General features: G+C 41.9%; 1 protein-coding gene across 1 annotated transcript; it reads left to right on the forward strand.

The window, feature by feature from the left end:
• Positions 1-3,698: 3,698 nt before the first annotated feature.
• MRPS5 (mitochondrial ribosomal protein S5) lies at positions 3,699-25,943 on the forward strand. The gene is made up of 12 exons (XM_032843836.1): positions 3,699-3,775; positions 6,014-6,094; positions 8,014-8,151; positions 8,980-9,105; positions 10,515-10,748; positions 12,501-12,535; positions 14,326-14,416; positions 18,088-18,134; positions 18,603-18,660; positions 18,969-19,031; positions 22,952-23,088; positions 25,567-25,943. Exons 1-12 carry the CDS (start codon positions 3,718-3,720, stop codon positions 25,789-25,791), a joined length of 1,293 nt encoding a protein of 430 aa, XP_032699727.1. The 5' UTR covers positions 3,699-3,717; the 3' UTR covers positions 25,792-25,943.
• The last annotated feature ends 134 nt before the right edge of the window (positions 25,944-26,077 follow it).

Here is a 26,077-nt window from a genome sequence, read left to right on the forward strand (position 1 = left end):
GAGAATCTTGTCTGAAGTCCTCTACTGGAGTAGGCTTCTAGTTGTACCACATCTACTTTTGGAAGAATTTCTTCTTTAGTTGTGAAATACATACTGAAGAATTGACTCTCTGGTTTCACTGCTCTATTTTTTGTTAACAGTACCTGATAAAGTCCCATACAATGAGGCTCAAGAGCAGGTTTCTCTGATGTCTCTTCTTATAGATAAAACCTCATGGTTGAAGAGCACAAAGAGGCTATTTAGGAAGATGCTGTGGGAAGACAGTGTTGACCTGTTGATGCTAGAACTAGGTATAGTACAAGAATCTCCTGCACTATTTTGCCATGTCTGCATGCAGCAGGGCAGAGTCTAGTATTGGCAGTAGAATCTCTAAATAAATGGGCCTTCCAGTTATCAGTTTTTAGGGGGATAATATTGTATCCCCAAGGGAGTGACCCATATAGCCATCAGGGCTTCTGGCCATAAGGGCTACCTTTGGTAAGGTTGCTAAGGTGTTTCTAGAAGTTTTGCTAATTTTAAGTTAAAGATGCCGTTGGTTCTTACAACTTTTCCAAGACACTATGTATGGTAAGGACAACATACTTTTTGAATATGGGTTCTTACAGAGTTCTTTTATAGTAGTTCCTGTAAAGTGTGTGGGTGTCAAGTTGACACGGAATGGACTATAATGGCTTTAAAATGTCAACTTGGCTAGGCTGAACTACATTTCTTTACATGGTAGCTGGATACCTAGGGGATGAATGTGGAAGCTGCCAGTCCTCTTCTGGCTTTGCTGGAAGTCCCAGAACACCAATAACTTTCCAATGAAGTCTTCAGATATTTTTTTCTGCCTTTGGAAATTCCCATTACATATGTATTGGAATGTTTATGAAGCTCCATTACTTATCCTTCATTTTCTTTCTCTCTCTCTGTTCTTTGGACTGTATAATTTTTATTGATCTAGAACACAGATGTTATAGTTCTATGTTCTAGTTCTATGTTCTAGATCACTGATGCTCTCTTCTGCCTTCTCAGATCTGATGAGGCCTTCCACCACTTTCTGTTGGTCAAAGCAAGTGATAAGTCCAGTCCAGATTCAAGGAAGGGGAAATAAACTTCACTTTTTTTTGTTTTTTAAAGATTTATTTACTTATTTTTAGAGGAGAGTAAAGGCAGAAGGACAAAGAGTCTTAAGCAGATTCCACACTGAGTGGAGACTATGACAGGGTCTTGATCTATATCTCAAGACCCTGAGATCATGACCTGAACAGTAATCAAGAGTTGGGTGCTACACCAACTGTGCCATCCAAGCACAATCTTTTTTAAAAGATCTTATTTATTTATTTAACAAAGAAAGACACAGTGAGAGAGGGAAGACAAGCGGGGGAGGGGAAGAGGGAGAAACAGGCTTCCCACTGACCAGGGAGCCCGAAGTGGGGCTCGATCCCAGGATCCTGGGATCATGACCTGAACTGAAGGGAGACCCTTAACGACTGAGCCACCCAGGTGCCCCTAAACTTCACTTCTTGATGGGAGTAATAACATGTTAAGTTAGAGACAGAGAAAGAATGTTGGGGCCATCTTTGCAGTAATCCTACCATTATGATTTTAACTGAGCAGTAATTTTCCTTCTTCAATCCACTGTTTGAATGCCCCTTACCCAAATTCCTGCCAGCGCTGAGTGGGATCAATCTCTTTTAATTTAGCCAACTTGATATGTTAAAAGTCTACTAAAAAAAGGATGCATCATAAAATAGGGGTGAAATAGGTTGTCTAACTCAGCAAGAAAAAGAAAGGGTAGATGAAGTGACCAAGTCAATCTTAATTTTTGGAATCTAACTTGTCACTATTTTTGTTTTTCTGTATGTTTGAAAATTTTTGTACTAAATTTGAAAATCAGGAAGTCTGGCTGAGCAGGAGTACTGGCTTCTTAAAAGAAGTCCATATCCTTATTGGGGCTTTATCAAGATCAGAGGCTTCTGCACAGCAAAGAAAACAGTCAACAAAACCAAAAGACAACTGACAGAATGGGAGAAGATATTTGCAAATGACATATCAGATAAAGGGCTAGTACCAAAATCTATAAAGAACTTTTTAAACTCAACACCCAAAGAATAATCCAATGAAGAAATGGGTGGAAGACATGAACAGACATTTCTGCAAAGACATCCAGATGGCCAACGGACACATCAAAAAGTGTTCCACATCACTCGCATCAGGGAAATACAAATTAAAGCCACAATGAGATACCACCTCACGCCAAGTCAGAATGGCTAAAATTAACAAGTCAGGAAACAATAGATGCTGGTGAGGATATAGAGAAAGGGGAAGCCTCCTACACTGTTGGTGGGAATGCAAGCTGGTGCAGTCACTCTGGAAAACAGTATAGAGGTTCCTCAAAAAGTTGAAAATAGAGCTATACCCTACGACCCAGCAATTGCACTACTGTGTATTTACCTCAAAGATACAAATGTAGTGATCCGAAGGGGTACATGTACCCGAATGTTTATAGCAGCAATGTCCACAATAGCCAAACCATGGAAAGAACCTTGATGTCCATCAACAGATGAATGGATAAAGAACTAGTGATATATATATATATATATATATATATATATATATCAGGCAGCCATCAAAAGAAATGAAATCTTGCCATTTGCCACAACGTGGATGGAACTAGAGGATATTATGCTTAGAGAAATAAGTCAGTCGGAGAAAGACAATTATGATTCCCTGATATGAGGAATTTGAGAAGCAAAGTGGGGGATTTGGGGGTACAGAAGGGAATAAATGAAACAAGATGCCATCGGGAGGGAGACAAACCATAAGAGACTCTTTAATCTCAGGAAACAAACTGAGGGTTGTTGGGGGGAGGGGGGTCGAGAGGGGAGTGGGGTTATGAACATTGGGGAGGGTGTGTGCTATGGTGAGTGCTGTGAAGTGTGTAAGCCTATGTGAAATATGGAATGTGAAATGTGATGATTCACAGACCTGTACCCCTGGAGCAAATAATACATTATATGTTAATAAAAATATATATTTTTTAAAAAGTCCGTATCTTTTCTCCATCCACATATTTGGGCAATCCGGGCAGACCCAGATGCAGTGAAGCCATGAGCAGGGCTGGTGAAAACACCGCAGCGTAGGTCTGGGGTATGAGTGTGTGACCAAACGTGAGAATCGGAAGAAACCATAAATGCGGGTGAAATCCAGGGTGCGTAATAAATGTAAACACGTCAGAGCTTTACCAGAGTTGGGTATGAACTTTATACTTCTTGTCTGTCTTACCTATTCTAAACCTTCTCGAGACATCACCCCTTGCAGCTTTACTTAGACCCTTTTCGTGCTCGTCTGTACCTCGCACTTCTTGTTGTGAACGGTCCGCAGCCCCAGCTCCTGTCAGCCCTAGGAGGCCCTCACGGGACCGAAGAGTCCGCCTGGTCACTCGCGACCGCCCTCAGCAGCGTTCACTGTAAGCCAGCCCCGGCCACACTGGAGGCCAGCCCAAGCCCCGCCCCCGGTCCTAACGCGAGGACCCCAGAGGGGGCTGTCCGCGGCTGCGCCGGACTCACTCTCTCATGCTGCGGGTAGAGACAACCCCCCACCCCAGTCTACGCGGCGGCACGACCCTCTGGCCTCGGGAATTCAGCCGCAGGATGTGGCCAGCCTTCCGGGAGTTGCAGTCGCGGCAGGCAGTGGAGAAGGCGGTCCCTACGGAGGCGTTCTCAGGGCTTCATTATGGCGGCGGCGGTGCGAGCCGCAGGCTGTCTCCCTATGTTGTGTGGCTTGCAGGCGGGTGAGAGCCGGGATGCTGGGAGAGGGGCTGTGAGCGGGGTCGGGAACCTGGGCTTTCCCGCAGACTGCAGATGCACGGGCAGAAAGAAGCGACAGCACCCGGTCCCTGGACCTGTCATGCTCGGCTCCCTTCCCTTCCAGAGCCGCTGTGTGACCTTGCGCGCTTCCGCGCCTTCTCTGGATCGCAGGGCTCTGTAAAGTGAGGGTGAACGGGACGCCGTCCTAGTCTCCTTCCAGTTCACCAAACTGCTAGTGCGTGCTTGGCTAAGAGGCGCGGGGAACTGGGAAGCAAGCATCGCCTTCCCGGCGGCGTGATGGTAATTCATTTGGTGATGGGTTCATTTGGAGATGTCGATGTGGGGGTTCGAGGCAGGTGGAGGCAGTCCTCCAGCTTGAGTCGGATAAGGTTAGTATCAGTCATTTTAGATTCCGGGCTGGTCAGTGTCATTATTGAAAAGAAGGATGTTTTGAATGTCTGGGTTTTGCTGTTAAATTGTCCTCTCCCACCTTTGGTGGTTTGCAGCCTGCGGAGGGGCAGTCTGCTCTGTGTAACCCTATGCTTCATGATCGACTTGGCCTTGTTTCTTCGTTCTATTTTATTGTAAATCCACAACCCAGCATTCGTAATTCGGAAACCCAAAGACCTCTAAAAACCGAAGATTTTTTTTTTTTTTTGTAACTCATTTTGTTGGGAAATTTAACCAGAAATCATTTGGCAGAAAATCTGCCCTGAACGTTCTTTACTTCTGTCCCATATTTTGATCACCTCCTCCTATTTCAAGGCTCCGTTCAAATAAGATCTATGGCATTTGTAGCTTTCCTTCATGAGCCCTTACTGTGTTCCTGGGATTATCTTAAACTCTTTATGCTCTTCCTCACTTCCTCTTCACAGTGCCTTTGTGAGACAGATGCCTTTATTATTTCCGTTATAAAGATGAGGGAATCAAGACACAGAGGTTGAGAAATGTGTTTAAGGTTACACGGGGAGGGGGTCAGGTGTTTGTACCCATACCACTTGGATCCAGAGTGTAGTTTGTTTTCTTGTTTTTTATTTATTTATTTTTTTACCTACCCCTTTTTCTGGTATATTATAAACTTCTCTTTTGTTAGCAGCTTTATCAAGATGTAATTTACACACTACAATTATCCTCTTAAAGTGTACAATTCAGGGGTTTTTAGTATATTTACAAAAGAGCCATTTATAAATACAACCATCACTGTATAACCAAATTTTAGAACATTTTCATCAAAGTATATCCTTTGGCTCTCATCCCCCGAGTTTTTCATTGCCCCCAGCACTGGTCAACCACTTATCTTTCTCTCTCTATAGTTCGCATGTTCTGGATATTTCATATATCCATGTATCCTTTTGTGATGGGCTTCTTTTACTTAACATAGGTTGTCAAGATTCATTGATGTTGTAGGTGGTGTTTCAGGAGAGCATGTCAGAGACACAAGAGGATTGAAGAGCAGAGTGTGTTCAAGAATGACTACAAGTCTGGTGTAGTGAAAGAGGGTGGAGGGGACAGTGGTGACAGATGAGGCTGATGTGGAAGGTTGGGGCCACGTTGCAGTCCTGTATGCCATGTGGAGGAGTTTTGACTTTGTTCTGCAGGCAGTAGGGAGCCAAAGAATGATAAATCGGGCCTGGGAAGTGACCAAGTGTGTTATTTTAGAAAGGCCTGCCTGGTAACAGATCGGGAATTAGAGGAAGAGCAGCAAGACCTGCTAGGGGACTGTTGTTATCTTGTGGCCATGGGATGGCGCCTGAGCAAAGAAAGGGCAGTGAGACAATAGGAGGGGGTGCAGCTGATGGATATTTGAGGACAGTTTATAGGGCTTGGTAACTGGTTAGATGTCAGCATGAAGGAGAAGTTACGATGTAATGTTCAAGTGGTCATGGGATCCAAAAATGATTCATTTACTTCTCTTGGTTCTTTTAGTCTATAGATATCAATATTTTTGGGGTGTTAAAGATGTTCTTTTCAGGGGCGCCTGGGTGGCTCAGTGGGTTAAAGCCTCTGCCTTTGACTCAGGTCATGATCCCAGGGTCCTGGGATCGAGCCCCCCATAGGGCTTTTGGCTCAGCAGGGAGCCTGCATCCCCCACCCCCCATCTCTCTGCCTGCCTCTCTGCCTACTTGTGATCTCTGTCTGTCAAATAAATAAATAAAATATTTTTTTAAAATGTTCTTTTTAATGTAGAAGTGTATTTTAAAAGAATTTTTAAAAATTTACAGGTCACACATGGTCCAGACAGCTTTACCGAAACACCTTTCCAGCAGCTTCCATCCTGGCACTGAAGACTGTTCTCAGCAATGGTGAGATTGGTTTATCCAACTGCCTTTTCTTATAAGATCTAATGCCAGAGTACTTTATGTAGGAATAAATGTAAACGAATAAAGCACATTTTTTTATAATGGAAGTGCATAAGGCCTGGAGTAGTTTTCAAGTTTTATATGATTATAGTTGTTATATTTCAAGGCTTTAAAAAATAATAGCTGTGATTTTTGGAGTAATTACTGTGTGTCAGGCTTGTAACATGTTATATTGGTTAATTCTCACCAGTTTTTATGAGGGGGTTTCGTTTCCATTTTGCAGATGATGAGTGAGTCTCTGAGAGGCTAAGAGACTTGCTCAGATCGCACAGCCAGTAAGTGGCAAGACTGGGTCCAGAGCTGTCTAGATACTGTGATGCCTCCTAGTAAAGCTGTGTCTGTACAGAGGCCTTACTGCTACACTGACATAGCACAGGGCCCTCTCTTCAGTCACTCTCCAGAAGGGAAGGAAGCCAACCTTTGCTGAGCCCATGTTGTACTTGTGGTCGTGAAATGCCTTTTCCTATGGTTAGGGCAGAATTGAAATCTCATTGTGTCCTAGACCTTCTGGAACTCTCTGTGTTGAACTTTTAGTCTTAACTCCCTCTTATCTTGTTAACCCCACTTGTTGAGATAACTTCATGCCTTGCTTGAGGGGTCCAGAAGAGTGTGCTTACCTGAGCTCTTCCCTTTATTTGGGTGACTCATTCATTCATAAGCTACTGACTCTGTTCTCTGCTGTGAGCCAGGCAGTGTCCCCAGCCTGAGCTGATAGATGGTCTGCAGAAGGCTTCTATGAGGAAGGCCACAGACTGGCCTCACTTCTCAGAGACGTGAAAACAGCTGCTGTCACTCTTTGGCTTTCTGTTCAAGTCCAGTGCCCCTAAATCAACTTTATTCTCTCCAGGGCTGTTTTAATCCCCCTCTCATTTTTTTCACAGTGACTCAATTTTCCAGTGAAATGCCAAGCTGGAGTGTGTGTACTGTTTTTTGTAATCAACATTGCCATTTCCCTGATTCCTGTCACCTGCCATCTCCCTCACAGGACACTACCACCCATGGACTTGGTCAAACGGCTGCCTCTAGGACATGGCTGTTTGAAAATGTCTTCTTGTGTGACATATGCATATGATTAGAGAAATTCCAAAAAAACAAAAAAAGCATATCTCTCCCACTAACCACAGACACATCAGTTTTCTTCCTCAGAGGCAACTGCTGTGACCAATTTCTTATATATGCTTCTAAAATTAGTCTGTAAAGTGTATTCGTGTTCCCTCCTTGTTTTTTCAGAATGAAGGGTAGGGTGCTCTCCTGTTTCACTGTACTCTTCTAACCAGGCCATTTACAGGTCTTTCCACGCAGGTGCATTGCCTGCTGAATATAGCAGAGGTCACTACTTGCCCAGAGTAGACAGTGCTGATCATGGGGTTGTCAGGGAAACATAGCGCCGTGGGTATCCAGGTAAGGACGGATCTACTTTAGATAGCTGCATCCATCGTGTGGATGAACTCTCACTTCTCTAACTAGGATGGGCAGTTAGCTCAGCAGTCTAAATTTGATTATTTTTTAAAGAAAGGCTGTCCTTAAAATATGATTCTTAAGGGGTGCCTGGATGGCTCAGAGGGTTAAAGCCTCTGCCTTCGGCTCAGGTCATGATCTCAGGGTCCTGGGATCGAGACCTGCATGGGGCTCTCTGCTCAGCAGGGAGCCTGCTTCCCCCTCTCTGTCTCTGCCTGCCTCTCTGCCTACTTGTGATCTCCGACTGTCAAATAAATAAATAAACTCTTTAAAAAAAATAGGACCCTTGAATGTTCAGGTACATGTGACTTATATGTGTCAGGAAGAATTAATTATTTGGTGCTGGCAATGTTTTTCCACAGGCATGGGCATCTAACTCGGAGTTTTCTTCCATCTACGTGTAGGCCCTCTGTCATCTTCAGGAACCAGAGACAGTCATCATTTCATCGGCTTGACCCGTGCACTACAGACACAGTGCTGTATTTCTTCTCCCAGTAATTTGATGGGCCAACAGTATAGAGCCTATAGTTTCTTCACTAAACGTACGTAGACTGGCCATAAACCTCTCATTTCGTGAAACAGGAAAATAAAAGGTGCTTTTTTGTATCTTAATTTTTCTTCTTCCTTTAATGAATTAACACTTTAGAAATTAGTATATGATGTGCTATTGAAATGAAAATATTCCTTAGTGTACCTCCTAGAATTATCTCACGTACTACCAACTGTATTTGTACTGTACTTTGGGGAGCACTAGTTTAATCCCCTTGTTTGGGGCACCTGAGACCTAGAGAGTATTGAATTGTGGCCCAAATCCCTGCTGATTTAGATTCACAACAAGAATGTACTTCAGGTCTGTTTTCAGTTGCACTTTGGTAGAGGAGATAGTACAAATCAGGAAAGTTAATTTTCTGTAGACATTGTTTTACTAATACTGTTCCTACTTGCAGTGGTATTTGAAATAGTCCAATCTGAACCGAAATTAGCTTGTAATAAATGAAGATTGATTTCAGAACTCAGCATTGGCAAATGAACAGAAATTAGAATTGGGGGAAAATAAAAAGAATTGGGGCACCTGGTCCGCTCATTTGGTGGAACATGTGGTTCTTGATTTTGGAGTTGTGAGTTTGAGCCCTGTGTTGGGTGTAGAGATGACTTTAAAAAAATAGAGTTTCTGTTTAAAAAAAAGAAATTAGGATTATAAAGCCAATTCATTTTAGATTATTTGGTAAATACCAAAAATCAAAAAGAAGATCACCTCTAATTCTACAGTGATACAAGTGAAGCTGGCCTCTTCTGGCCTTTTTCATTCCGTAGAGGACCATCGATCATTGCTTGGTAATTAAAAAACAAAAAAACCTGTTTCATTATAGTGACAGCAGATGAGCTTTGGAAAGGCGCTTTAGCAGAGACTGGAGCAGGAGCAAGAAAAGGAAGAGGCAAAAGAACTAAGAAAAAGAGAAGAAAGGATTTGAACAGGGGTCAGGTCATTGGTGAAGGTAAGCTTATTTATAATAAACCTAATTGCTTTTTAAGGTTTCCCTCCTAGTTTTATAGAGAGTTTTCATAGTCTAGAAGCCTCGCACATTTTTCAGGAAGGGCATTAGGGTCTGTAGTTTTAGAGTTCAACCACACGGCTCCCTTAATGTCCCATGATTCTGGGGGAAGAAAATCCCGTGGAGAGGAATTCATTTAGTTTTTCATTCAACAAGCTTTAAGTGCCATCGTGTCGCATCTTCTGCGACAGTAACTGCTCTCAAGGAGATTATGATTCATTGAGAGAGTTGGCAGACTTTCTCTGTAAAGAGCCAGTTAGTAAATCTTTTTAGCTTTAGGGAGCCACATGGACTCTGTTCCAACTATCTGCTCTGCCATGGGAGCTCAAAGACAGTTCAGATAATACATGATCAAACCAGGATGGCTGCGTTCTAGTAAAACTTGACAAAAACAAAGGGCGGGCAGGGTTTGGCCCTGGGGCCTTAATTTGCCAACCCCTGGAACACATGCTCATTTATACGTGTGTTTTTTTGAAGAGTAAAAATAGTACAGTGTACGTGAATCGATATTTTGTGCTGTGGGGGCTGACAAATTATCTTTAATTGAAATAGGCTTCCAGGCATAAAGAAAATAGCATTCACTGCACTTGCTTGTCTACTTGAATCTTTTTCTCTAATGACTCACCTTGTATCTTATTTTTTAGCATTTCTAAAAGTTACAACAGTCTCATTATGTATACCTTCTCAGTAAAAAGTTCAAAGATTATAGAGAAATCTAAAGTCCCCTTGATGTTCTTTTCTCTCTCTTCCAATCCCAGTTGCTGCCCCCAAGCAAGGCATTGATCTCATTTTGATGTGTTTCCTTCTGACTTTTTAAAAGGTTTTTATATACATAAATACTCTAAAAGAAACACATGTTTTCTTAAAAAAAAATTGAATTATGTCATGGTATGAACTAGCTTATGGTTTACTTTTTTCACTTGGTAATAGGTCTTGGAAATTGTTCCATATCAGAACCTATATAGCTACCTTATTCTTTCAATTCAGTCCAGAATATTTCATGGGTTGAAGATGCTGTAGTTCATTTAACCAGTCCAGTGTTGCTGTACAGCAATAGAATGTTTCCACTCTTTGCCTTTACAAATAACACTTCAGTGGACCTCCTTGTCCAAGCACACTTATGCCTCGTACTTGCACAGGAGTGTTTCTCTAGGTGACATCATGAATTACTAGTTATGGGGTAGGAACACTTAAAATTTTAATAGACTGTGCTGAGTGGCCTGCCAGGTGATCGTTAGTTTAAGCTCCGTCCAGCAGTGCCATCATCTGTATACACGTGGCCTGCCAGCTTACCATTTAAGAGATGGATGATTTTTAAAAATTCTTATTAATGTATTTTTTTAAACCTTCAGGGCGTCGTGGCTTCTTATGGCCTGGTCTGAATGCCCCTCTTATGAGAGAGGGAGCTGTGCAGACCATTGCCCAAAGAAGCAAGGAAGAGCAGGAGAAGGTAGAGGCTGATCTGGTCCAGCAGAGGGAAGAATGGGACCGGAAGAGGAAGATGAAGGTTAAACGCGAGCGAGGATGGAGCGGAAACACCTGGGGAGGCGTCAGTCTTGGCCCTCCTGACCCTGGTCCCAATGGAGGTAGCAGAGTCCTGGTGTTGCTTTCCTTTGTGACAGAGAGAGTACTTATAGTTCTAGAATTCCTTAATAAGATTTTATTTATTTGTCTGTTTAGATTGCCTTTTCCCAAGAAGGATTTGAGCATTACCGAAATAACGTCACATTATTATTTAGTTGTATTTTATGGAATATTAGAGGCCCACAACCAAGAGGTATTCGACACATTGGAAGCAAAGTACTTGCATAGCATCCTTACTGCGTGACTTCTCAGAGCCTTGAATGTGGTACTATGCCTTTTGGGTCTATACAAGCCACGTGTAGGGTGCAGTTCCCCAAACACGGGTTGCTCATGGGGTACCTATGGAGCAACATGGCTTGGGAGTGCTGTTTTGTTAACAGGAGATAGACTGGATAGTTGTCTTTCAGCTTTATAAAAGTATACATGAAATAAAAATTGATAATACTTAGCAGGCCGAATTAGAAAAGAGAGGCCCCCCACCCCTCGCCCCATCCCAAATATATAAAGAAGTAAAAATCATTTAAAAAACTCTTGTCAACGAGTAGAAGATGAAGTAATAGACAAAAGTTTGACTACTTTCTTAAGTTTGGCTTAGAGAGGAGAGGAGAAGTTGAGAAGGAGAGATTCAGGTGAATGTGCTTAGAATGGAACAAAATGCTTCAGTTGGGAGGACGAAGGTGTGCGTTGGAGAGAAAAAAAACCCATAACTAAATCCCTACTGAGGGTCCAGATCCAGAATGGATAAATGGATTAACTTGTGACTATGGATTCAGGGGAGCCTGTGCTGTTGGTAGTGGAAATGTGTGCATGCTGTGGGTGTGGTGTATGAGTGCTGTCTCTCTGATGGCTTCATTTAGTCTGTGAGGAGGAGGTGGGGTCTTCCTCTGAAAGTAGGATGGGCGCATGCATGAGCGTGGCCACCAGAGTCTTTCGATGAAGAGGCAGGGTCTCTAGGACTGGCTTCAAAATTATCTAGTGGAGTAGGAATTAGAGTTTAGAGAAAAGGAGATTGGCTATGAGTTGATAATTATTGAAGCTGGCTAATGGGCATGTAAGATTTCATTTTGCTGTTCTCTCTTATTTTTTGTATGATTGAAATTTTCTATAGGAAGAAGTTAGTAAAAATAAAAGAACACAGAGAGTTTGCAGTGGCTGCTGTGGTGAGTGGAAAGGGACCTAAAAGGACATAAAAGGCCAACAGGCAGCAGGGAGAACTTGATTGAGTTGGAGACCATGAATTTCTAGTGGCCCACGTGTGTGCTGTGCTTCGACTCTTCTCCAGCAGCACCCAGCAGGCCAGGTGTGGCCAGACAGTTACATTGATTCTGGCCTGGATAGTGTGTTGGAGAGAGAAGAAGGTGAGGGATTTGAGGACATTTGCAAGCTCTGGTGGAAGCTATGGTTTGTGGTGTCTTGGCTGAGTGGCAGAGGCTCTGAAGACCAGAGGGATTCGAGGGCAAGGAAGATAGTGGTCAAGAATCTGGAGGTGCTGGGGCACTCTGGGAGCCATCACCGTGAGAGTGGTTGAGTGAGAGAGCTGGAGAGGTAGGGTGATGCTGTTGGAGAGGGTGACGGAGTTTATGAATTTAGTGCTGGAGCATTCTCTGGTAGTGATGCACGATCAGGGAGTGGCAGCAAGAGATCCGAGGTTCTTTTTCACTTAAAAATTATTGGTGTGCCTGTGTTGAAAATGCTTTCATGTACTGAGCATATAGACACGTTTATCTGTGTGTCTGCTTCTTCTCTCTCTACAGAAACATACGATGATTTTGATACCAGGATTCTTGAGGTAGGCATGCTGATTAAATACCCAGTGGAGCCTTTGAGAAGTTGGGGTGGGTGGAGTGGGACTAGCACGAGAGGAACCATCAGGAAAGGTCTTTTCTTTTTTTTTTTCTTTTCTTTTTGAGAGGCGAGAAGAGAGAGTCAGGGATAGGGGTGGGCAGAGGGAGAGATAGAGAGAGAATCTCAAGTAGGCTACATGCCCAGCCTAGAGCCCAATGCAGGGCTTGATCTCAGGCCCCTGAGATCATGATCTCAGCTGAAATCAGGAGCTGGACATTTAACGGACTGCACCATTCGAGTGCCTCTGAGGAAAAGCCTTTGATGCATGACTTTTCTGAGACACAGGGTTGATCCGGATAAGAAAATGATGACATTTTAATTGCAGTTACTTGATACTGGCTCTCCTGATTGCTGCCCTTTTTGGGTGCTACCAGTTGTGGTCCCATGACCAGGCAACCTCAGTGGTATTGTGGAGAACAGAATTTGGAGATTACTGTTAAAGCCCTCCTTCAAAGCTAAAGTAAGATTAGCAATCTCTCCTTGAATTCTTAACCAAGCTGTATTGGGTACTTGGTTCAGGGGGCAGACGGGAGGAACCATGGGGGCAGGGGAAGAAAGCTTGGAGTTGCTGTGAGTACCCAGCTCTTGATGAGGACACAATCTACTTGGCTGTTTGTGGGTCCTTGAAACTGAAGCCTGTATGAGGTAAATTTCAATCACTCTTTCCAGGGCACTTCCTCACAGTGAGCTTTGCTTTGAGCTAGAACCATGTACATGGTCAGGATTAAATACCATATGGAAAAACCACTTACTGATTTTGTGATCAAAGATGTATATTGTATCATTGTTATCAGTAATTTAAAATAACATTTACAAGCGTTTTATGTCTTTTGGTACCAGTTTATACCTTTTGGAAGTTAATCCCTTGGAAAATTCTTGTATATGTGGATGATTTCCTGTAGGGTTATCCATGGACGTGAACGGGAGCTCCCTTGTCCTTTAAGCTATTTTTATGGGAAAGGACTTGCCATGTAAGCAGTTAGAAGTAACAGTTTCATAATTCCTAGCCTTTTAAACACACCCAAAAAACAAAATAACCAAGCTAAATAAGACACAGATTTTCGTGTAGTTCATAATAAGCAGGTATTTCCAAATTCTGTATTATCAGGTGAGCCTAATCCTTCATAGAGAGATCCAGTCCTACCCTAATTCTATGTACTGCATTTTCATTCATTTCTAAGAAGAGCATATTCCCATATTCTAACATCTCTGATAATTGGGATATGTTATTATCAGTTATAATCAGTTATAAATTCTTTCAAAGTTTAATCAGCAACTCTTTTCCTCTGTGAAATTCATTAAAATAGTATACAATTTTGTTGTACGGAGTTGTAGTTTTGAATCCCTTCAAAAGCTCTCAGTCCAGCATTCTAACTGCCTTATGAAATAGGGAGGGAAAGCCTTATTCCCATTTTACCACTGAAGAAATAGCGCAGAGAGAGTTTTCCTTTTGAGAAAGTTTGATGTTTGTGCTCATGGCTTGGGAGGATGGTGTAGCTACTCACTACGGGGGGTGTGTGTGGAAGGTCACTTCAGTTCCTTACTTCAGAATTTTCTTTTCCTTTTTATTTTATTTTTAAATTGATGGGGCTTGAACTCAACAGCCCTGAGAAAAAGAGTTGGATGCTCTACTGACTGAGCCATCCAGGCTCCCCCAGATTTTCCTTTTTTTTTTTTTTTCCCATCCCAGATTTTTCTTAAGGTGCTATACATATGAAACATTTTGTCTTTTAGGTAAGAAATGTTTTCAATATGACAGCAAAAGAAGGGAGAAAAAAATCAGTCCGTGTCCTGGTCGCGGTGGGGAACGGCCGAGGAGCTGCAGGTGAATGGGGGGTGATAGGCACGGTGCTGGTGTTGGAGGCAGAGGACAGGTGTGGGCTGGGCTCTGGTCTGGGTCCATGGGTTCTTGCTGCTGCCCAGATTTTCTGTACAAATTAATCCTTTTAAGTGGCTTGGGTCCACAAACCTTGTGGTAAACCCATAAAACCCCTTAGAGGAAAAAGAAGGAACAGATCTTCCTCTGCCTGTGTTTTCCATGAAGAACAATGGATATTTGAAAAGGCTTAAGAAACTGTAGTGCTGGGGCAACTGGTGGCTCAGTGGGTTAAAGCCTCTGCCTTCGGCTCAGGTCATGATCCCAGGGTTATGGAATCGAGCCCCACATTGGGCTCTCTGCCCAGTGGCGAGTCTGCTTCCTCCCCTCTCTCTGCCTGCCTACTTGTGATTTCTGTCTGTCAAATAAATAAAAAAATCTTTAAAAAACAAAAAAAAAAGAAACTGTTATGTATAATAGTGAAACGTTAGGGGGAAAAGCCACTAAATGTTCAACAAAAGGGCATAGTTCGAAAAAGAGCATAGCCACACATTATAATCTTCTGTAGCCATTAAAGAGTAGTGGAGAATTACTTACAAAATTATGCTAAGTAAAAATAAACAACTGAAAAAACTTCACAGAAGATTGTATAATATCATCCCCAAAAAGTTAATAATGTTTAGTCCATAGGTTTGTGCATCATTTAAATTTTCTTCTTTATACTTTTTGGTAAAATTTCCCCAGTGAACATCTAGTTTTAAAGTGTATACATGGGTGTGTTAGGGAAAGAAAACTGGAAAACTGTCTATTTTAACCCTTACTGACAGTGTCATAACAAGTCATCTATACGATACTATGTTGCCAAAATAAACCACTCTTAACAGTTACTTTTATTTCTTCTAGAAGTTCCGTATTCATGTATCATCATTTACCTTTTTTTTTTTTTAGAAGATTTTATTTATTTATTTATTTGACAGATCACAAGTAGGCAGAGAGGCAGGCAGAGAGAGAGAGGAGGAAGCACGCTCTCTGCTGAGCAGAGAGCCCGACATTGGGCTCGATCCCAGGACCCTGGGATCATGACCTGAGCCGAAGGCAGAGGCTTTAACCCACTGAGCCACCCAGGTGCCCCTACCTTTTTTTTTTTTTTTTTTTAAAGATTTTATTTATTTATTTGCCAGGGAGAGACACAGTGAGAGAGGGAACACAAGCAGGGGGAGTGGGAGAGGGAGAAACAAGCTTTCTGCAGGTCAGGGAGCCCGCTGAGGGACTGGGTCTCAGGACCCTAGGATCATGACCTGTACTGAAGGCAGACGCTTAACGACTGAGCCACCCAGGGGCCCCATCATTTACCTTTTAAAACATTTTTTAAAAATTACCTTAAAGAAATATTTACAGAGTATATCCATAATTTTGTACCTTGCTTTCCTTGCTTAGTATAATACCCGAGGTCTTCTTGTAGGAGCATAAACAGATTCCCTTTCATTCTTTGTACTGACTGCATAGTGTTCCATTGGATGAAGAAACATAATTATTGTAACCTTTTCCCTTTTGGTGAATGTTCGTGTTATTTCACCAAATTTTTCACCACTTAGAAAAACCAGTGAGCTTCTTGTATATGTAATTTGTTGTACTTTTCCCCATATATCAATAAGGGAAGCTTCTTGCAGTGAAATTGCTGCTTCAAAGTTAGATGTGTTTTAAATGTTGCTAAGTATTGCCGGATTGCCCTCCCAAAAGGTTGCATCGGTTTATGTCCCTCTGTACCAACACACCCTGGCCAGCCCTGGGTATTATCAAACTTCACTGATTGTCAAGCATATCTCTTAGTTTTGATTTGCATTTCTTTAATTATGAGAGTTTGGACACCATTTTACATGTTTCATTTGCCATTATTTCCTTTTTGAGATCTGTTTACCTGTTTTACCCGTCCTCCTATTGGGTGATGGGTTTTTTTTTTTTTGTTTTGTTTTTTTACTGATTGGTATAAGCTCTTTGTAAGTTAAGGACATTAGCCCTTTGTCTATTATACATTGATTTCACTTTTAATTTTTTTCTACACAAAAGTTTTAAATCCACAGAGGTTTTAAACTTTTCTATAGCAGCTTTTTTTTTTTTTTTTTTGAGAGAGAGAATGAGCAGGGGAGAGACAAAGGGAGAGAGAAAGAGACAATTCAAGGCATGCTTTATGCCCAGTGTGGAGGCTGACACAGGGAGACCCTGAGATCATTACCTTAGTTAAAATCAAGAGTTGGACACTTAACCAACGAAGCCACCCAGGTGTCCCTATATTGCAACTTTATCAGTTTTTTATCACTTCTAATTTTGTATCTTGTTTAGAAAGCCTTCAATACAAGTTCATTTGTATTTTCCTCTAAGACTTATATGGCTTAATTTGTTTTGTTAAAACTAGGAATTAAAACCTATAGCCCCTTTTGTCCCAAGTTCTTATAGGTCTTGCATTTCATTTCATGGAGCAGTATTGCTTTATATTACTTTTGTATACATAATTTAAAAATAAAATACATTCTTCAAAGTAAATAATTAATGTAATAGCAAATAATGACAGCATTTCTGTTAAATTGTGATAAATCTCGTTTTATTTTATTTATATTTATTTTTATTTATTTATTTATTTATTTATTTATTTGACAGAGATCACAAGCAGGTAGAGAAGCAGGCGGGTTGGGGGGGGCAGGGGGAAGCAGGCTCCCTGCTGAGCAGAGCGCCCAGTGTGGGGCTTGATCCCAGGACCCTGAGATCATGACCTGAGCCAAAGGCAGAGGCTTTAACCCACTAAGCCACCCAGGCGCCCTTAAATCTCATTTTATATGGTTAAGCATTCACAAACTTAGAATTGTTGATTTTATTTCCTGGTTAATTGAAAATCTGAATTGCATATGAAAGTTCTAGTGGGGCACCTGGGTGGCTCAGTTGTTAAGCACCTGCCTTCGGCTCAGGTCATGATCCCAGTATCCTGAGATGGAGTCCTGCATTGGGCTTCTTGCTCAGCGGGGAGTCTGTTTCTCCCTCTCCCTCTGCCTGTCCCTCTGCCTACTTGTGCTGTCTCTCTGACAAATAAACAAAACAACTTCTTAAAAATACACAGCTTAATTAAAAAAAAATTGTTCCAGTGAAGTTGTGCTTTTACTCTATAGCCAACGTATGTTTTTCCCCAACCGTTTTGGTTATTTTAATCTATTTTTAAAAATCTTCAAAACTATCTTATTAATTTAGAGCATGGTTAGTTTTTTAAAGTGTATTTAGTTTTATCTAGAGATTTATAAAAGGTAGCGTTATATATACCTAACTTTGGATTTTATAGATAATTTCAAATGTGATCTTTCCAGATTGCTCCAAAACAGAAAAGTGAGTCTCTGTAGCTTCATGTTTTTGCTTTAAGTTTCATTTATTTAAGTAATCTCTACAACTCAGTGTGGGGCTCGAACTCATAACCCCGAGGTGGAAGAGTCGCATGCTCTACCGACTGAGCCTGCCAGGTGCCCATCTGTAGCTTCATGTTTTATCATTTGTTTTGGATAACGGGTTTTCTGTGGACAGAAGACAAATGCAGTGTTGTGCAGTATTTTAGGAACTGACACTTGAAATGTGGTGAAAGACATTGTGTGCCAAATTTATGCCCCTTTTTATATTTTTCCTTTTTTTTTTTTTTTTCAAAGGTTTTGCTGTTGGGAAGGCCACTGAGCGGGTGGATGCTTTCAGAAAAGTATGTACATTTTTCTTTTGTTGATAGTAAAAGATCAGTGTGCTAGGCACCATTAGAACTACAAAAAAAAAGTAACGTAAGAACCCTCCCCTGAGGCTTCCTGTCATCAGTTACTGATCTCCTCAAGGGCAGCTGTGATAGCACCTGTTTTCTTTTGCATTGGTTTTGGCAGACTTGTGACTGCTTACCAAAAGTGCGAGACAGCTGAAGGTTGCAACTCCAGCAGGATGTTCAAAAATACTAAGGAATTACTGTTAATGTTTTTTTACATGTGATAGTGATACTGTTCTAAATTCTTAAAATTAAATCCTCAGCTTTTAGAAGTATATAAGAAAATTTTTGTGTGAGCGCGAAATTTCCTGTAATAAAACATTTTCTGGAAGGTTGTTTTTTTTTTTTTTTAAATATCTAAGGAAATGTAAATTCTATCAATAGATTTAAGAAAATGATTTTTCTTCTTCCTTTCAGGCAAAGAACAGAGCAGTTCACTATCTGCATTATATAGAACGATACGAAGACCACACGAGTGAGTGCTAATTTTCTCTCGTAAAATTTACAGGGTTACACTTGTTTCCTTAAGTGTGGCAGTTTAGCTCTATGGCTGTCTTTGTGTTTCTCTGCTGGTTATTGTGTCCTGGAACAAATAATTATGTAAAATACAGAAACGAGTTTTCTCCCCTGAGAAGGTTAGTAATGAGTAAAATCAGAGTTTTATCACTCATCCTTGGCCAGTGTGTGCCAGCCGCTTAGGGTAGTATCAGTGGCCCTGTGTTATTTGCAAGGGCATTAAAGCTGTATGCCTAATCCTTTTATGTTTATGTTTTTATCCTCCAGTATTCCACGATATTTCTTTAAGATTTAAGAGGACGCATATCAAGATGAAGAAACAACCTAGAGGTAACCAAAAACACTCTTACAGTTTTTTAGAGATAAAGCAGAGAAATGATCCCAGATTCGTCCTGTCCTCTGTTTTTGATCCCCTTTTGAAACTCCCTTTTGAACTTCCTTTTGAAAACACCAAAAGGAAAGGCCTACGTTAGATCTAAGCAGGCCGAGGTTCTCAGGGACATAAAAGTAGTCAACCTATGCAGGCTCGCATGAACACAGGCGTGTTCCGGGGGAGTTCTAGGTAGGAAGAGCATGTTCTGAATGGGAAAGAGCAATCGAGTGAGTCGTTGGGTTTGGATGAGTTGGAACATGAGTTCCTCGAGAATAATTGATGGTATTAGTTGGAGGACTCTTACAGCTTCTTTGGTTCTGGTCATTTGCTCACATCATCAAGTATTGATTGAACTGGGTGCTATGCTGAGCTCTGGGGTTGCCAAGGTGGACCTTCCTGTCCTTTGGAAGGGCAGGCAGGCAGAGTTCAGGGTCACGGAGCTGGGGCAGTCATGCCCAGTGGACTCTGGGTGTAGAATTCTTGAGCACTTGGATTTGTATTTAGCCTGTGGTTCTACAGTTAAAATGATACTCTAGATATATCTTAAAAAGTTTGGGTCAGAAAAAGATAAAACATCTAAATTTTTCATGCCAAAGCTTCTAGTATGTGGAAATAAATCAGGAAGAAAAAACATTACAGTACTAATTGTGGGCCAAGAGAACTTGCCTTCTGCTTTAAAATCACAATCATTTGTATGTCTAGTAAAAACCTTTATTTTATTATTAGAAAAAGTATTGAGTCAAACACTTTGACATCAACGTTTCGACTTGCACTATTCCCTTGGTTGCTGGGACCCCTAGTGGCTGTCGAGCCCTTGAAATGTGACTACTGGGATCTCCTGCCAAGTGTACATCAGATTTTCAAGTGTACGCCAGGTTTTAAAGGCTCATTATGAAAAAAAAGAATGTAAAATAGCTGAAAGTTATTATTGATTACATGTTGAAATGATAGTGTTTTGGGGATATTAGGTTAACTGAAGATTTAAAAAAATATATATTTTTTAATTTATTTGACAGAGATCACAAGTAGGCAGAGAGGCAGGTGGGCAGCGAGAGGGTGGGGGGGGAAGCAGGCTCTCTGCTGAGCAGAGCGCCCTATGCGGGGCTCAATCCCAGGACCCTGAGATCATGAGCTAAGCCAACGGCAGAGGCTTAACCCACTGAGCCACCCAGGTGCCCCTAGGTTAATCAAAGATTTAACTAAAATTAATTTTACCTCCTTTTTTCAAATACATTGATGAGAAAATTTTAAAATTCCATAGATGGCTTGCGTTTATGGCTTATGTCCTATTTCTGTTGAACAGTGTTAGTATAGATAAATTTATATCTGAAAGATTTTTGAAAGATGGCTGAATTAATTGCTAAAGTTGTTTTTTTAAATCTTCCCTGTCTCCTGAAGCTATATTTTTCAGGTTTCTATATGGTTGAACCTGTTCCCTGTGCATCGGGGTTAATTTTTTTTTTTTTTTTTTTAAGATTTTATCTATTTATTTGACAGAGACAGCAAGAGAGGGAACATGGCAGGGTGGAGGGGAGAGTGAGAGGGAGAAGCAGGCTTTCCAATGAGCAGGGAGCCCTATGCAGGTTTCATTCCCAGGACCCTGGGATCATGACCTGAGCTGAAGGCAGATGCTTAACTGACTGAGCCACCCAAGCGCCCCGGGGTTAAATTTTCTGATCTTGAAGCTAAAACAGTAGGATACATTATAGATAGCAGTTCCTAAACTATGTTCCCGTGTATTGCTATTTTTGTGAGGAGATATTAATAGGTGTGAACTCTAGAAAGAGTGCCATGTGGGAAAACGATTACGGAAAGTAGGAAAAGATGCTTGGGCATCTTTGGGGTTGTCGAAGTCTTTAATGCACTGCTGTGCGGTGTGAATTTCCCAGAGTGGGGTAGAGAAGGCAGCATTCGCAAACTTATTTGACCTTGGGACGCTTCTTCCTTGGTTGCAGTGTGGTGTTTAATGCCTCATGCAGCACTGCCAAGCATGTCCCATATCACACCATACACGTACACAAACACATACATTTAACTTGCATTCAACAAGGGTTTTGAGGGGCGCCTGGGTGGCTCAGTGGGTTAAGCCTCTGACTTTGGCTCAGGTCATGATCTCAGGGTCCTGGGATCGAGCCCCACATCAGGCTTTCTGCTCATTGTGGAGCCTGCTTCCCCCTCTCTCTTTGCTGCCTACTTGTGATCTCACTCTCTGTCAAATAAATAAATAAAATCTTAAAAAAACAAAAAAACAAGGGTTTTGACACAGTTCCTGCCTGGAATTGTTTACAGTCCAAGTACATCCAAATAATTACCATAGGGCTGTGACCACTTTTGCATGGATGTTTGTATATATACAAAACTGGCCCCCATTTGGGGAGCGCTGTGTATGGCCCAGTGGCTGTGCGGTAGACACGCCTTCCCTCGGGAGCCCAGCATTAGCTCTGCTAAGTGGGTGTGGAGGAGAAGGGAGGCTCTTGCCCTGTGAGTGGTAGGTTAGAATCTGCTTTCCAGGCCCTTCCACGATCTGCCTTGCACCCTCTTGCATGGGCACCAGTCTCCAGAGGTGTGTGCATTTATATATATCTGTGCACGTGTGCATTTGTTCTCACGTGAACACTTGTCCTGTGTATGTAACTCTGCAAAGAAGGGCAAACCACCCTGTTGTTGCCTGTCTTAGCTATCCTCTGAGGTCCCTAGTTTTCACATAATCTGGCATAGCTCTGGGATCCACATTTAACTGACTGTTTCAAGTAGAAAGCACGGTTCTGTGTTAGGTGCTTGTATCCAAATAGTTTTTTAATACATTTTTTTTTTAAGATTTTATTTATTTATTTGTCAGAGAGAGTGAGCACAGGCAGACAGAGTGGCAGGCAGAGGGAGAAGCAGACTCCCTGCTGAGCAAGGAGCCCGATGTGGGACTCGATCCCAGGACGCTGGGATCATGACCTGAGCCAAAGGCAGCCGCTTAATCAACTTAGCCACCCAGGAGTCCCTTTATATACATATATTGAGTTACCATTACAAGTTGGAAATTAGAAAGCCAGGAACACAGAGTAGATCCTCTATCTTAAAGCAGGGAGGTATGTGCTGGGTTCCATGTCTTGGCTAATCAAAATGTTAGAGTCTAAACTTGGGGTGTCTTTCCCTCCCTGCTACCTGCATTTGCTGGGTACTGATCTAGACTCTGGGGATACAGTAGAAATAAACACTATTTTAGTCCTCACAGAGTCCGCATTCTACTGAGGGGAAACATCAGGTAAGCAAGTTCCACGAAGTGCCTGAAAACAGCAATTAAGATGCTGTGTTTTGGGGGGAGGGAGAGAGGGTGTGTTACCAAAGCCAAGAGAGGCGTTTTTCCAGGAAGAGGAAGTAGATCTCAATGCAACTGAGCAATTGAGGAGGGTGAAAACAGATGTGTTCCTCTGTTCTTAGCTAACTCAGGCATGGTGGGGGGGCAAGAACTTAATGTTTATATTCTTAATCTTTATAACATCCCTGGTATTTTTGCCCACATGCTTAAGAGATTTATATATATGGGTGAGGCGGGGGGTGGGGTTATGGACATTGGGGAGGGTATGTGCTATGGTGAGTGCTGTGAAGTGTGTAAACCTGGCGATTCATAGACCTGTACCCCTGGGGATAAAAATATATTATATGTTTTAAAAAAAATTAAATTAAAAAAAAAAGGAAAATAAAAGAGATTTATATATATTATTTCTTTAGTCTTTATAACATCTCATTTAAATCAGTGCCATTATGGAAGTAAGTTTTCCAGAGAAGTGATGAAGCCAGAATGTGAAGCAGGGCCTCCCAAAACTCAGAGCCCAAAGCTGTGTGAAAGGCAGCAGAGTGACTGATGGTGTTTTTCCTTTTCTAGGCTATGGGCTCCGCTGTCATCGGGCCATCATCACCATCTGCCGGCTCATTGGCATCAAAGACATGTATGCCAAGGTCTCTGGGTCCGTCAACATGCTCAACCTCACACGGGGCCTCTTCCATGGGCTCTCCCGCCAGGTAATCCTTCCCTGGGCTCTGAAACAGAAGTTCTTCTTCATGTTTCATTGTGGGCATTTGGACTGTGATGTCCTGGGAGCCTCTTGGAGTTGCTGTCCCATTACTGCCTGAGGGCTTGGGCATTCTTTGCTTCCTGTGGCTGCATCTGTTTAATTAATCCAACTGGAGAGTTAGTTCATGAAAATTACCCTTTTAAAAAATACCTCGTGGCTATTTTAAAGTTTTGAAATGAAATATTTATAGAAGCCAGTAATTATAATCTGTGTTTTATTATGAAAAGAATTTATGCTTGTTCTACAATTCTAACAGTATAGAAATGTAACGAAGAGAGAGAAAGTCTGTTTCCTGATTTAGTCCTTTCAGCTGGGACTAGAGTGAAGCTGGTTCACTCAAGAGTGCTGTCTTCAGGAGAAGCACAAGCGGTTTTCACGTTACCCGCATAGGTCATTCAGACGGACACCTGAGTCAGAAGGAGCTATGAACTTAACATGCCAGGTTATTTCTCTGCAGAGATGAGAGCCCTGTGCTGCCCCCCTCCGCCTGGGCGAGGCGCACAATCGCTCTACTCCCCCTGGGCTGCCCTCTTACCTGCTCCAAGGGATGGCCTGTCCTTTGAAGGGATGGATAGACCTTAGCAGCTGGGTGAGCAGAAAAGACAACGAGGTTCAAGAGATTCAACTTTGATAGTCTTCCTGATACTTAGGAAGTGTGATAGCTCATTTTGAATAACGTGGTCTTTGGAATAATTATACATATCTCTGTGTAAAATAGGAAGATTAATTGGAAGAAAAGCTTTGGTTAAAAGATCCTTTTTGAACAGCTGTGTGTGTGTGTTGGTACTATCAAAAATAGGCTTTTAAAGCACTTCTAAATTCATACTTCTCATTAGAGGTTTGTTTGATACAACTAAGGTATTGGTTTTAGATAGATTATATTTATGATCAGGGAGACTTGCTCTTTTATGTAATATTTTTGTTTCTTTTTAAAGACTTTATTTATTTGAGAGAGAGTGTGTGCACCAGTGGGGGGAGTGGCAGAGACAGAGGGAGAGAAAGGTTCCCTGCTGAGCAGAGAGCCCGATGTGGGGGCTTGATCCCAGAACCTGGGATCACGACCTGAGCTGAAGGCAGATGCTTTACAGACTGAGCCACCCAGGCGCCCTTGTAATATTTTTGTTTTATGTTAGTACTTTGAATTTTCTGATACGATCACCATGTATCGTCTCTTCTAAAATGCCATCAACTATAAAATGTTGCATTATTTAGGGTGCCTCGGTTGCTCAGTCAGTTAAGTGACTGACTCTTGATTTTGGCTCAGGTCAGGATCTCAGGGTCATGAGATCAAGCCCCACGTTGCTCTGTGCTGAGGGTGGAGGCTGCTTGGGATCTCTCCAGTCTCCCCACACGCACATGCACTCTCTCAAAAATAATAAAAATAATACATAAATAAAATGTTGCATTATTTTATGTGCCACTCAAAAAGAGAAAGAATGTCACCAGTTTAAGCAATATGCCATTGATTCTAAGACCCACTAATTTAAATTATTTTGTTTCTATGAAATAGCTCATGTTTCTAATTTCAAACTTATATAGAATTAGAACAGTATAAGATGGCCATAGAGTCTGGAAAATGAGGTTGGACATATCAGGTATTTTAATGTGCTATCAATAAGTCGTCTACTAAATTTATTTGCCTTTTTCCGGACTTCTGTGGCTGCTGTCTGTAATGAATCCGCATGGCCCTCTCACCCAGTGTCGGCAGTTAGTAGCTGTGGCCAAACTTTGCTCTCAGTACCTCCCCCATTTGAACCAGGTCTCAGACATCACCTTGTAGCATTCGTAAATATTTCAGTATGTATTTCTAAAAGATAAAGATTGGAAAAATACCCTGCACTGCTGTTATACCTAAAACTTCACAGCATCTTCAGTTACCTGGGTGGTGTTCATAGTAATATATCCATTTGTTTAATTTTGTTAAAAAGTTTTTTGCATAATTTGTTAGTTTACAGAAAAGGTCTATACATTATAAGTTCTTGCCATTTCTTTTAGGTCACTTCTAGTCTGTAGGTTTCCCTCTTTTTCTTTCCTTGCCTTTTTTTTTTTTTTTTTGGTCCTGTAGCTTCCCAATCTGCTGCTAAATACTTGTGGGTTCTTAATGTCTTCTCTCCCTGCGTGTCCTGTAAAACAGTGGCTAGAACTAGGGTCTTGATGAGATTCAAGTTCAGTTTTGGGCACGGCATGGCACATCATTGAGGGGTTTAGAAGGCAAGAGACCAGAGGCCAAGGTCCTTCCTCCATTTCAGTGGGGAGTGGGGAGATGATGCCATCCACTCCAGATCCCATCGTTTAGCTGCAAGGTACATTACCCAGAATCCTCTGAAATGTGAAGTCCCCAAGTGGTCTGTGGACATTCCTGTTCTTTCAGTTATAGATACATCTCATAGACCTAACCTGGCGTTCTCCGTTTGGTCTTGCCCAGGAAACCCATCAACAGCTGGCCGATAAGAAGAGTCTCCACGTTGTAGAATTCCGGGAGGAGTGTGGCCCTCTGCCCATCGTGGTGGCCTCCCCACAGGGAGCCCTGAGAAAGGATCCTGAGCCGGAAGATGAGGTTCCAGACATCAAACTGGACTGGCAAGAAGTGCGGGCCACACAGGGAATGAAGCGCTCAGTGTGGTCGAATTTAAAGAGAGCCGCTACCTGAGCTTCCTTCCTTCTGGCCTCGTACAGCTGCAGCCGCTGGTACTGTCCAGCACCTAGAGGAGGCTCAGCCACTCACATTTTGAAATGTCACTTTCCTTTTAAAGGACAGGCCCACCTTCTTTATTGACAAATAATAAATAACTATAGCTTTAACTTATTGAGCATGTGATATCTACCAAGAACTGCGAAAGAACAGTACATACATAGTTTCAAGGCTACTTTATTTATTTATTTTTTAAGATTGTATTTATTTGATAGAGCACAAGCAGGCAGAGCGGCAGGCAGAA

The sequence above is a fragment of the Lontra canadensis genome, unplaced genomic scaffold, assembly GCF_010015895.1.
Source record: "Lontra canadensis isolate GAN:19392208 unplaced genomic scaffold, GSC_riverotter_1.0 scaffold144, whole genome shotgun sequence".
Lineage (NCBI taxonomy): Eukaryota > Metazoa > Chordata > Mammalia > Carnivora > Mustelidae > Lontra > Lontra canadensis.